Source organism: Anas acuta, chromosome 2, assembly GCF_963932015.1.
Source record: "Anas acuta chromosome 2, bAnaAcu1.1, whole genome shotgun sequence".
Lineage (NCBI taxonomy): Eukaryota > Metazoa > Chordata > Aves > Anseriformes > Anatidae > Anas > Anas acuta.
In genome coordinates, this window is record NC_088980.1 from 904,351 (window position 1) to 916,843 (window position 12,493).

Genomic DNA, 12,493 nt, shown 5'->3' on the forward strand with positions numbered 1-12,493 from the left:
CAACACCTAACAGACGCCTTGTAAAACACAGACAACCAGAATCCTGGGAGCAATGAGGGGGAATTCACAGTGTAAGAAACATTACCACCTCAAAGAGTCAAAAAGTCAAAAGAAATTTGGTTTATAACAGGTTGGCAACTGAAAGCCGTGTTTTGTCTGTGAAGCACCGGATAGGTTGTGAGCCTGGATTACCCAGTCATGGGGAAACAGTCGAGAAAATCCCAGTCAAGAAAAAAAAAAATGTATATAAACTGTGTTTTGGAACTAGAGGCGTGCTCCTGCTTGTGGCATGCCCATCATCACAATCATGAATAAAAATGCTGCTTCACTGAGATCCTGGCCTGAGCCCACGTTATTGGCTACAGTGAGAAACAAAGCGGTGTTTGTGCACCGCAAGGTGGATTGTGGTGTGAATCCTCTCACCTCCTGCTGAAATAAACCACATCCCTACTTTATAGCTCATTTGCTTTGAGTTGTAGAGTCCTTCCACGAATCACCATGTCCAGCAGTGACTGCACAGCACAGCACCGGGGAGGGCGTTAGGCAGATATGGGGAAGGCCCCAAAATAAGGAGGATAGCTCAGAAAAACAGGATGAGCAGTGCAAAATCAGTAATTATGTTTAACTTTTAACCCAGGCTCCCTTTGATCAGGGACAGAATGCTCCTTCTGGGAGAAACCAAGGAAAGTTGCCAATAGCAAGTAGCCTGAGGTTGTGCTTAGGCAACATGTGGCCATTTTGAGAAACAAAGTTGTATTTTTGCAACAGAAGTTGGTTTTTTTTGCAGTGGAATATCCACTAACCTTGCATCATGCAGGCACGACAGCAGCACAGCACTAGTTAAGCAGATAAAGGGAAGGTCCCACTGTCCCAACATTAGGAGAATAGCTAAAAAAAAAAAAAAAAAAAAAAAAAAAAAAAAAAACAGAATGAGCAACATGAAATGAGTAAAAACAAGAACCATGGGCCCTCTCGTCACAAGAGAAGGAAAAAAAAAAAAAAAAAAAAAAAAGGAAAAGGAAAAGGAGAAAATAAAGGCTGGTCAAATAAAATTGTACCTATATGGTATAGAAGTGCATCGAGTAGGCTGTGACCCTGTAGTACTCAACCAGTGAGGAAACAGGGAGAAATCAGGTGTCGGGAAATAGGGGATTTAGGGTTATGGTGAACTTGTACCATGTGCTCCTGATTGCAGGACACCCACCTTTGAATTGCGAATAAAATAGCTTCACGGAAGACCTCGTTTGAGCAAATTATTGAGGTTTTTCCTCACAACAGGATGGCTGGAAGAGGAGGTGGGGATGTGCACAACCCTGTAGCATCTCCTTCCTAAACCTGCTGCATGAAGCAGCGTCACGCAGCACATCCCAGCACCAGGGGCCCGGCACTGCACAGGGCTGGGGGGCGATGCTGCCGTGGAGCCACCAGAGGTGCCAGGAGGAGAGGAAAGGGGGGGAGAAAAAAAAGGGGGGAGAAGAAAGGGGGGAAAAGGGGAGAAAATTGTATGGAAAGGGCTGAGGGTTTGGGATAAGGATGGGGAGATCGCTCAATAATTATCATCACGGTCAAAACAGACTCAGCATAAGGAGATTAATAAATTTTTTCACCTATTACTAACAAGCTAGAGCAGTAAGAAACTAAAAGCAAATTACAAACACCTTCCTCCCAACACCTGCTCCACCACGGGTCCCCCACGGGTCCCCAGACCCCCCGCTCCTGCGGGGGCTCTCCACAGGCCGCAGCCTCCTCCAGGCCACATCCACCTGCTCCACCGGGGGCTCCTCCACCCACGGGGGGGCTGCAGCGTGGAGATCTGCTCCGTGTGGCACCCATGGGTGCAGGGGGACAGCCTGCTCCACCAGGGGCCTCTCCACAACCCGCAGGGGAACTGCAGACCCAGGAGGTGTAGGGGTGTGCAGACCCCCATTTTGGGGAGCCGTCACCCCCTGCGCATCCAGCCCCATCCTGGGGGGCTGGCTCAGAGAGGAACGTCCCCCCAGCCCCCCCAGCCCCTCGCTGGTGCCCTCCTGGCAGTGGGTGGCCACTCCTGAGCTGGCCAGCAGCAGGGGCCAAGGTCCAGGCGGGGAGCAGGGGGCAGCCGAGCCGTGCCCCGCGCAGCGCCATGAGGCTGCGGCTGCTCTGTGCCCTCGCCGTGGCCCTCCTGGCCGTGGCCGGGGCCAACCCACGGGACTCCAAGAAGGGGAAAACGCTCACACGGGACCGGGAGGTTGGTGGGGGGCAGAGGGAGGAGGCCAGAGCTGGGCAGCAGCAGCCAGGAGGGGAGGGAGGCTGCAGGGAAGCGTTGTGGGGAGGGGGAAGACGCGCGGCACGGCACGGTGGCTCTGGCACTGTGGGGGGAGCGATTCCCCAAAATATTGTCCCCCCCGGGGACACCGGTGCTGTCACCGGCACCGTGCTCCGGGCACGGCAGAGCCCTGGAGAGGTCCTGCTGGGGGCTGCGCTGGGCAGGGGTGGCCCCAAGGGTGGGCTGGGGGCAGTGGGATCTGCCCAAGCCCCTCGTCCCGGGGGGCTGCGCCGTGGGGGCAGCGCTGGGGCGTCCCCGGAGCCTTTGCTGTGCCAAAACGCTGCTGCTGCTGCTTGCACAACCAGCAAACATTTCATCAGGGCTGGCGAGGGGCTGAGCGGGGGCAGGAGGAGCACGGCCTTGGGGCCGGCAAATCCTCGTCCCTTTTGCCTTCCTCCTCGTCCTCCTCCACCGTCCCCCCCACATCCCCCAGCTCCATCCCTGCTTTTGGCCCCGTCCCGCTGCGGGGGGAGCCAGGACTCAGCAGCACCGACTGATGCCTTCCCCCCACAGGCGGGGACGCGCGGCAGGGGCCAGCGCCGGCCGTGCTCGGGGTGCTTCTCTGTGCTGAGCGAGGTGAGCGGGGACTGGGGGGCTGGGGGGACGGGATGGGGATGGGATGGGATGGGGATGGGATGGGGATGGGGATGGGGATGGGGATGGGATGGGGATGGGGATGGGGATGGGATGGGGATGGGATGGGGATGGGGATGGGGATGGGGATGGGATGGGGATGGGGATGGGGATGGGGATGGGGATGGGGATGGGGATGGGGATGGGGATGGGGATGGGGATGGGGATGGGATGGGGATGGGGATGGGGATGGGGATGGGGATGGGGATGGGGATGGGGCACTCAGGACACGCACCCCTCGCACCACTCCGTACCCCCCCACCTGCAGGAATCCACTTCCATGTCCTGGAGCACCGGGGATGTGGATGAAGACCCCGCAGGCCGGCGGGTGAGTGCAGGGCGGCGCTGCCCACCCGCAGACCCCCCCCTCACAGCTCCAGCAGGGCCGGGGACCACAGCCCCCCTTCCCCATCACCCCGTGCCTGGCTCTGACATCCCACTTGTTCCCACAGGGCGGCCAGGAGCGCACCAGGAGGGAAAGCGAGAGACCTGCCCAGGTCCTGCACCTCAGCCAGGTACCAGCACCGTGGGACGGGCACCAGGGGTGGTCACGGAGACCCCCGAGGTGACCCCGCTGTGTCCTGCAGGAGGCACCGGGCGGCCCCGTAGCACGAGTGACCCTGCGCAAACCAAAGCGAGGACGGAGCCGGGCGTCCCGCCGCCCCCCGACAGCACCGCGGGACCCCGCCGCCCCCCACCAGCCCTGAGGAGACCTGGGGGGGGGCCCTGTTGTGCCCTCCGCTCAGTGGGGTCGCCCCACACGCTGCTGTCCCTGCACCCCGAAGCGCTCTGCAGGGGTGTCCCCACGCGCTGTGCGGAGCCACCGAATAAAGGCACCGAGACAGCCTGAGTGGGTGCTTCTGGGGGTCCCACACCCACACCCCCAGCGCAGCCGGGTGGTCCCCAGCGCCCCCCACACCCCCACGCCCCCCACACCCCCCACGCCCCCCATCCTTCCCCTTCCCACCACCGCTCTTCCCCAGCCCCCCCACCACATTCCCAGTGCCCCACTGCCCCCCGAGTGCCCCACAGCACCTGGAGCACCCGCACTGCACGGGGCCACCTGCACCCACATATCCCCCCCTCCCAAACACCCATTGGGGGGGTCCCCATAGCGGGGGGAGCTGCGTGGATCGGCGCCCCCACCCCAACCCCAACCCCGGGGTGGCCCCGGTGGAATGCACGGAGCGGCCACCGGAGCCGGTGCCGGTGCCTGGGGGCCGGCCCGGGACGGGAGGGGCCGGGAGGGGCTCTGGGGGGGGTCGGAGCACGGCGGGACCCGGTGCCGGCACCGGGGCTCCGCGTTCCCGCCACGAGTTCCCGCCACGGCGAGGCCACGCCCCCTCAGAGCTAAGCCACGCCCCCTCCATGGCTAAACCACGCCCCCAGCGCACCAAGCCACGCCCCTAACAACAAGCCCCGCCCTTGGTAACAAGCCCCGCCCCCTAGCAACAAGCCCCGCCCCTCCCGCAGCGCCCCCTGCAGGCCCGGTGGCGGCGGCGGCGGGCGCAGGCCGCGCGGTGCCGGTGGCGGCGGCCATGTCCCGCCGGGGCCCCGCTGAGGTGAGGGCCGGGACCGGCACCGGCACCGGGAGCGGCACCGGGAGCTGCGGGGAACAGCCGGGGGGTGCGGGGCTGAGAGGAACCGGGGGGGCTGCGGGGGTCCCGGGGGGGCGGTGGGGGCCTCCTGGGGGGCTGGGACCGGGGGGGAGGGCCCCGGGGGGGGTGGGCCCGGGGGTACCGGGCCCGGGGCTGTGGGGACCGGGGGTGCCAGGACCGGGGGTGTGGGGACCGAGGGGATCCCCCCCGGAGCACCCAGGGTCCCAGAGCCCCCCCCCCGGTCGCCCCTCACCCCCTGTCCCCCCCTCCAGGCCTCGCCGTGGGGCCCGGGCACCGGCCGGCTGAGGCGCTTGCAGGCGGCGGGGCCGGAGCAGGCGCAGGCCCAGCAGCTGCAGGAGCTGCGGAGCAGGACGGAGAAGGCGGAGCGGAGGCTGCTGGCCTGCGAGAACCTGGTGGGCGAGCTGGGCAGCAACCTGGCGGCGCTGGGCAGCCTGCTGCAGGACTACGGGCAGCTGCAGCAGCGCCTGGACAACGTGGAGAACCTGCTGAGGAACAGGAACTTCTGGATCCTGCGCCTGCCCCCCGGCAGGAAGGGGGAGATCCCCAAGGTAACGGTGCCCGGGAGACCCTAACCCAGGTGGCAAAGCCCCAGCTCCGTCGTGGGCTCCTCAGAGCCCTGGCGTTGGGCTGGTTCAAGTCCTGAGCCCCAGAAACACACCAGGCAGCCCCGCAGAGCTCCTCAGGGAGCGGTGTCACCGTGCTGCCGTTGTGGTGGCCTCCCCGTGCTCCCTGGTGCCATTCCCAACCCCGAGCCCTGGAGGGGCAGCAGCCTGCAGGAGCATTTCAGTGAGTGCCCCTTCAGCAGCTGTGGACGGGTGTGGGAAGTGCCACAGCCTGCTCAGCAACGGGCTGGCATCGCTCAGCGCCTGTGAGCCCAGGGCTTGCAAGCCCCGATGTGTCCGTGCACCCTGTGCTCTGTCCGGGCACATTCTCTGCCTGGAGGTCCCTGTGCAGTTCCCTTTGGTTGTGAAAAACATCACCGAGTGTGCAGTGTTTGTGATTCCAGGTGCCGCTCACGTTCGATGACATTTCCGTGTACTTCAACGAGCAGGAATGGGAGACGCTGGACAGCTGGCAGAAGGATCTCTACAAGGCTGTGATGAGGGGGAACTACGAGACTCTGATCTCCCTGGGTAAGGCACGGGGTCCGTTCCTGCGGGTGAATTTCTCTTCCAGGCAGGCTGGGCGGCATCCCTGCAGTCCCACCGGTGGTGTGGTGTGGTGGGGCTGGACACCCGTAGCTCGCAGAACCTCTCCTGGGCAGCCAGACCCAGTCCTTTTCTTTCCTTCCTGCTTGTAAGAGCTGTCTGTAGGAAATACCAGTAACAGAAATAACACAAACGATGTCTCTTATACCCTATATCCAGATGAGATGCTATTCATAAGGACTGTACAAGGGGATCCGAGGGCCAGGGAACCATCACGACCTTCCAGCACGGTTCAGGTGTTACCTGGGTGAAGTTTGATAATCGCATCTTGAACCAATTCTTGTCTTCTGGCTATTTAGCCGTGATTTGAAGTGACAGGGGCAAAGAACCGATTTAATCTCGTTCAGTTCTGAGCACATCTGACACGTTGTTGGCTGATTTGGGCGATAAGATTGCCCATCAAAAACTGTTCTGTGGGCGTGACTGGTAACGTGCTGGTTGGTGCAGTCCCTGAAGCTGCAGCTTCACTTTTCTAGATAATTCTCTGTGGAAGGCACAAACCTGGTCCTCACGTGGTCCGTCTGATGTGGGCATTTTTACGTAGCAGGAATCCTTCTGTCCCTACTCCAGAACTAAAGCAATCTGATAACAGCAGCTCAGAAGATTTACTCTTCAAATCACCGCTAACGTGGAGATGGGAGGGAAAGGTTAAAGACAAAGCCTCTCACATCCTTTGAGATTTTATTTCTCTTTCTATTATTTAAATCTTCTCTGTGCTTGAGCCCCGGCCGTGCTTATGGGTGAATCCCAACACGGGGCTAAGAAATCGACACCTCCATCTTCCCTTGTTTCAGCGTGGGTAGTGTTTGAAGTGTTTTAAGAGTTTAACAGAGCAATGGTGTAGCCAGTTCCTAACAAAACGTCCTCTGCTGCCCTGTCCCTGAGCAGACTATGCCGTGGCCAAGCCTGACATCCTGTCCCGGATCGAGAGGGATGAAGAGCTCTGCAGCAGAGGCTGTCGCGAGGCCCCGCAGACGGACATCCTGGATGGGCAGGAGCCCCCGCAGACATGCGTTGGAGATGGGCAGGAGCCCCCACAAATGCATCTCAGAGACGGGCAGGAGTCCCTGGAGATGGAGACGTGCATCCAAGACAGCCAGGAGCCCCCAGAGACGTGCATCCAGGACGTTCAGGAGCCCCCAGAGACATGTAGCAGAGAGAGTCAGGATCGCCCGCAGCCGTGCATCCAGGACAGCCAGGAGCCCCCCCAGACATGTGTCAGAGACATTCAGGAGCCCCCACAGACGTGTAACATAGAGAGTCAGGAGCCCCCCCAGCTGTGCACACAGGAGAGCCAGGAGCCCCCGCAGACATCCATCACAGATGTCCAGGAACCCCCGCAGGCACCAGCAGATGTGGAGCAGGTGGAAGAGGACTTGGGAGACGACGTAGAAGTGGAAGACGCGGAAGATGACATGGGTAAGTTAAACGGGTGCCAGCAGGACGAGGCCGTTCCTGGCCCTTGCTTTCTCCCGTCGCTGTCTGTGTTAGAAAGGAGCTGCGCTGAGGTTCTGCTGGCTGCATTGGCTGACTGTCCATGGAATGCCTTGAGTCTTCTCTCCAAGAGGAACATTTATGCTTGGCCACACGAGTCATGGGGAGACAACAAACAAAACCTGCCAGAAGGGGCTGGGATGGAGCCGGGAGCGGTGGGACAGACCCCTTGGGATCTCTTCCAGCTCCTGAGTATGAAGGCCAGGCAAAAAAAAACAGGAGACACTGGAAAGGTGCAGGCAGGCCCAGAGAGAGCCAAAGGGAGAGCTGTGTTTGAGAGCTCTGTCCTGCTGGAATTGGGAGCTGGGGGGGCTACAGGAGCTTTGTGAGGGGCTGGGTGAGCACTGGCAGGGGTCGGGGGCTGGCTCTGTCCTTTGAGGAGGGTTACCCAGAAACAGTGCAGGCCCCAGGTGTGTCTTTGGGGGTTGTTTTGTTAAGTGCTCCTGGGAAGAAAGGAAAAAGGTGTTACACGGACACAGCCTCTCCCTCTCCTTTGAGATTTTAAGTCACCTTCTGTTAGGTTTTCGCTGTGCTTGAGTTAGAGCATGGGTAACGTGTCCGTGTCCGTCCTTACCCCCTGCCAGCCCTGGGGCGAAGGGAGAAGGGTCACTGAAGGGTCTGAGAGGTCAGCAGAGGAATTCTGTAGCCAGTTCCTACCAAAATGTGCTGTCCTCTGCTGCCCTGTCCCTGAGCAGACTGCACTGCGTCCGAGCCTGACGTCCTGTCCCGGATCGAGAGGGATGAAGAGCTCTGCACCAGAGGCTGCCAGGAGAGCCCACAGCCCTGCATCCGAGCTGGGCAGGAGCCCCCACACACACCAGAAGAGACGGGCGGGAAGGAAGAGGCTTTGGGAGAACAGAAAGTCCCCTCAGAAGCTGGCACAGGTGAGTTACCCGAGAGACACCGAGCTTGGAGGAGCATCACCAGGGGAAGCAAAAGTCCTGGGGTGCGCTGTCAGAGTGCTGCAAGGGCAAATGGAAGAGGTTCGAGGGCCTGAACGTAAGGCGCAGTGGGAATGCCACCCATGGTGTTGATGGGGGAGAGTTTGGGATGGATGAGGCTGCTCTGCGGAGGTTCCTTGTGGCTCCTTGGGGTCTCTTCCCGGCCCTCTCTCTGCTTTTGGTCCCTGTGTGCTTCTTGAGCTGGCCCTGGCTCCTCTGCACAGTCCCAACGTGTCTCCGGTTAGCATCTGAACGCGTCTGCAGTTAGCCAGCAGATGTGAGCTGTCCGCTGGTGCTGAAAGTTGCTTTTCTCTTCCCTGCCAGCAGGGCTGCCCATCCTGGTGATGAATGTCACGTCCCTGAGTGCGCGGGGAGAGGGGCTGAGCAGGGACGTGAAGCAGGAGACAGAGGAGGAAGAGGACCCGGCCGAGCACGGCTCCGGTGAGTTACCCCGTGCGTGGCAGACACAGTGCTCTGCGGGCAAGAAGCAGCTTCCAGCTCACTCACAGGCTTGAAATAGGAAAGTTTAGAACATTCCAGATCCTTTTGTCACCCAGCAAGGGAGGGATCTGGTGCCGGGTGGGGTGTGCAGCCCTGTTATCTGCAGAGAGAATGAGCCCAGACGGGGATCCTCCTAGCAGCAGTCGGGGGAAGCGCGCTGGGTCGCCTGCAGCATTTGGCATTTGGCAACAGTTCCCAGCTTGCCAAAAGCCAAGAGCCTGAGGTACTGCTAAGGATTTTTTTTTTTTTCCTGCTACATCTTGTGGCCATCGTTTGGTGGTTTTAGAGGCAGAGCCCTTTGCCCTGTGGCACTGCAGCAGATCTGCCCCCGAGGGCTCGCTGAGCTGCTGAGTTGCTCAGGCCAGGACCCTGCAGTGGCACCGGCGCCTCCCCACTCTGCGTTCTCAGATTTTTCGGGAGCTCCTTGCTTGCAGAAAGCCTGCTGGGTGCTTTGGGACTGAAACCACGGCACGGAATCGTCCCCGCAGTGCGAGTGGTGAACGCCTGTGTTGTTTCATTTCAGAGGAAGGCTCTTTGGCAGAGGAGAAGGCCTGTGAAGGGACCTCTCCCCCTGACAGCCTGGAGGTGAAGGAGGTGGGGCCCAACGCCTTGCCAAAAGTTTCTGCACCTTCTCCTGACCCGGCGATCCAGAACTGCCCGGGAGAGCAGGCCAAGCCCAGGAGCAAGAAGAAACCCAGCAAGTGCTCGAGCAGCAGCCTGCTGATGGGCGACTGCCGGCGCGGCTACGTGCGCGAGTGGTCGCACCCCTGCACCGAGTGCGGGAAGCGTTTCCGCCTGAAGATCAACCTCATCATCCACCAGCGGAGCCACGCCAAAGAAGGGCCCTACGAGTGCACGGTGTGCGAGATCAGCTTCACAGACAAAAACCGCCTGGTCCTGCACCAGGCCATCCACACCCAAGACAGGGCTTTTGCAGCCAAGGTTTGGGGGAACACGCACCCGGAACTGAGGATAGGGCCGAGGAAGAAGCTGTGCAGGGCTCCCGGCAGCTCTGCCCACAGCCTGGGTAACAGGACGCACGCGGGGGGAGGCTGGCTGGGCCCGACCAAGGAGGAGCAGGACACGGGCAGCCTGTCGGGGTGTTTCTCCCCGCAGACGACGCTTCGCAATTACGCCAGACGCCCCCTGAAATGCGATCTTTGCGGTAAGTTTCTGTCTTGCTCCTCGAACCTCCAGCGGCACCTGCAGACCCACTCGGAGAAGAGGCCGTTCCGCTGCCCCACCTGCAAGAAGGGCTTCACCCGCCACACTCACCTGGTGCGCCACGAGCAGATTCACGAGCGGCAGAAGGCCCTGGAGGGCCGGCAGCACAAAGCAGCCTAGGGCTCGACCGCGGCCAGGAGGCCGCAGCCCAAAGCAGCCCCGGGGGTGCCTGGCGAGGCGCCGTCCTCGCTGCTGCCAAAGCTGCTCCGCTGAAAACCTCCTGGTGGCTGCTGTGGAGCTCAGGCTTGCAGTTACCAGACTGATAAAACAGCCCGGGTTGGGAGAGGCCCACAAAGATCCTCGAGGCCAACTCGAGAACTGCTGCTGTGACGGTGGAGAGTAGGAAGTAGGGAAGCAGCTTGGGGGCAAGTGGCAACAGGAGGGAGCCAAACCACTCGAGTCCCTGGGCAGGAGCTGTGAGCGTTCAGATTCCGTCCGTGGTGGGGCACCAGGGTTGTGAACCATCATCCATCAGCTGGATTTCGGGAGCTTTCCCGAGTGGCAGAATAAATCAAAGCTTGGACACCGTTACGTGGAACAAATTCCAGAAGCCTCAGCGGTTAAAAATTTGCTTTGCTATTCCTCAAACTCGTGCCTGCTGGGTGATGCATGGGACTGCCCAAAGTGACCCATCAGACAGCTCACCCCGTGTGTGTGGTGCTGAAGCTGAGAGCTTCATTTTGGAAACACAATTACACAGTGAAGAGGACAGAGGGAAGCAGACTGACAGACCAGAGCGGGTTCCAGAGATTTTCACTTCCCTGATGCTTCTTGACCAAGGCACCAGGCAGAGAGAGCGGCGTCTCGGATCATCCTTGTCGGGTGCCCCGTCCTGCTGGGGACATCTGCCACGCAGGGACCTCCTCGGGAACAGCTCTGGGAGATAAGGAGAGTGAAACAAACCCTACCTTCTGTCTGTGTGATGCTGCTGCTGGTCCTGAGGTCCCGGCACCGTTCCACCAACAAGGCCAGCCTCCAAAACCCTGCGTGAGAGGGTTTGTGCCCCAAAACCAGCCTGCGCCCACGGTCACTTTTACAAATACTCGCTGGGTAGGATTCCTGCTGCACCACAGCCTGTGCGAGGACCCTTCCTCGGGGCTCGGACGCGTTGTTCTGACACCACCCCAGCTGCTCTGTGCGGGACCATCCCCTCTGCTCAGCCCCACTGCGCCGTGCTCGCTCCCTCTGTCACTAATCACATGGAAGCCTACCTCAACGCGCCGTGAAGAGGCACCCCGGTGGGTGATGCCAGCCGAGGCTCTGGTGGCCCCAAGCATCACTGGAAGCTCGTGGCCCCGTCCCAGCCCCGCGTGCAGCGGGCACGCCGCTGGGAAGCACGAGGCACGCGTACGGAGTGAAGGAATCGGTCCAGGCCAAGCGGAGGGGCTGATAGGACTCCCGAGCTGTTTTATTATTTTTTTTTTGCTTTGTGTCCATTGAATTATTTGATGTTCTAGTTTGAAATCACTACGTCCCTGCCCCTCTCCGGGCAGGGAGTGTTGGGAACCAGTTTCCTTAGGAGATTTTTAATTCCTGGCTGCCTGCAGGGTCCGAGGGGCTGCGAAGCCCTGCGGGATGCAGGTGGTTGGTGCCGGGAGGGCCGGGAGGTGACGGGGCCGGCATCCAGCCGCTTACCCCTGCCCAGTTTGCCATCCCAGTGCGCCCAATTGATCCCAGTTGATCCCAGTACCACAGGGTACGAGTCAAGCCAGCGCAGCGGGCAGCCGGGAGGTGGCTTCGAGCTGTGACTGGGACCAACTTTTTTCTGTAGGAACGCTCCCATCCCTTTCTCAGGCCGTGGAATCCATAAAGTATTTGTCTGTAGGGCCCAGTGGTGGTGGTTTTATACGCAGCGCCACGCAACGAAGGTGGGCACGGGGTGAGAGGGGCTGCGCCAGGCTGGGGCCACCGGCCCTGGGGGGAGCCTGGGTGGCACCAGGGGAGCTGTGGGGTGCCGAGGGGACAGGGACGGCGTCGCCATGGTGTCATGGCCGCCCTTGGGTGTCATGGCCGCCCTTGGGTGTCATGGCTGCCCTTGGGTGTCATGGCCGCCCTTGGGTGTCATGGCTGCCTTTGGGTGTCATGGCCGCCCCGCCCCGCCCCTCGTGGCGGCCATCTTGTGTGTGGGCAGAGCCCCAAAGTGGGCGGGGCCATTGGGAGGGGGTGGGGCCATTGGGGGTGGGGCTTGTGGCAGAGGCCACGCCCACTTTATCACCATGGCCACCTCCTGGCCTGGGCGATGTCCCCAGGGTGTCATTGTCACCTTTTGTATCCCCAGGGTGTCTCCAAGGTGTCCCCAGGAAGCCATGGCCCCTTCCTTCATACCTGGGGTGCTCCCAGGGTGTCACTGTCATCTTCTTTGTCCCCAGGGTGTCCCCAGGGTGTCAACGTCCCCTTCTTCATCCCCGAAGTGTCCCTAGGGTGTCCCCAGGAAACCATGGCCCCCTCCTTTATCCCTGAGGTGTCCCCAAGGTCTCAGTGTCCCCTCCTTCCTACCTGGGGTGTCCCCAAGGTGTCAGCATCCCCTTCTTCATCCCCAAGGTGTCCCTAGGGTGTCCCCAGCATGCC

At 60.9% G+C, this 12,493-nt stretch overlaps 1 protein-coding gene across 2 annotated transcripts; it reads left to right on the plus strand.

Annotated features, from left to right (window-relative positions):
* Window positions 1-4,351: 4,351 nt before the first annotated feature.
* On the plus strand, window positions 4,352-11,749 carry LOC137851939 (zinc finger protein 777-like). 2 transcript variants are annotated; one of them, XM_068673067.1, is made up of 7 exons: window positions 4,352-4,500; window positions 4,809-5,105; window positions 5,564-5,690; window positions 6,654-7,184; window positions 7,955-8,143; window positions 8,525-8,641; window positions 9,225-11,749. In XM_068673067.1, exons 1-7 carry the CDS (start codon window positions 4,477-4,479, stop codon window positions 10,043-10,045), a joined length of 2,106 nt encoding a protein of 701 aa, XP_068529168.1. In that variant the 5' UTR covers window positions 4,352-4,476; the 3' UTR covers window positions 10,046-11,749. The 2 variants fall into 2 exon arrangements, with proteins under 2 accessions (XP_068529168.1, XP_068529169.1); XM_068673068.1 differs by having other exon boundaries at window positions 8,528-8,641.
* The last annotated feature ends 744 nt before the right edge of the window (window positions 11,750-12,493 follow it).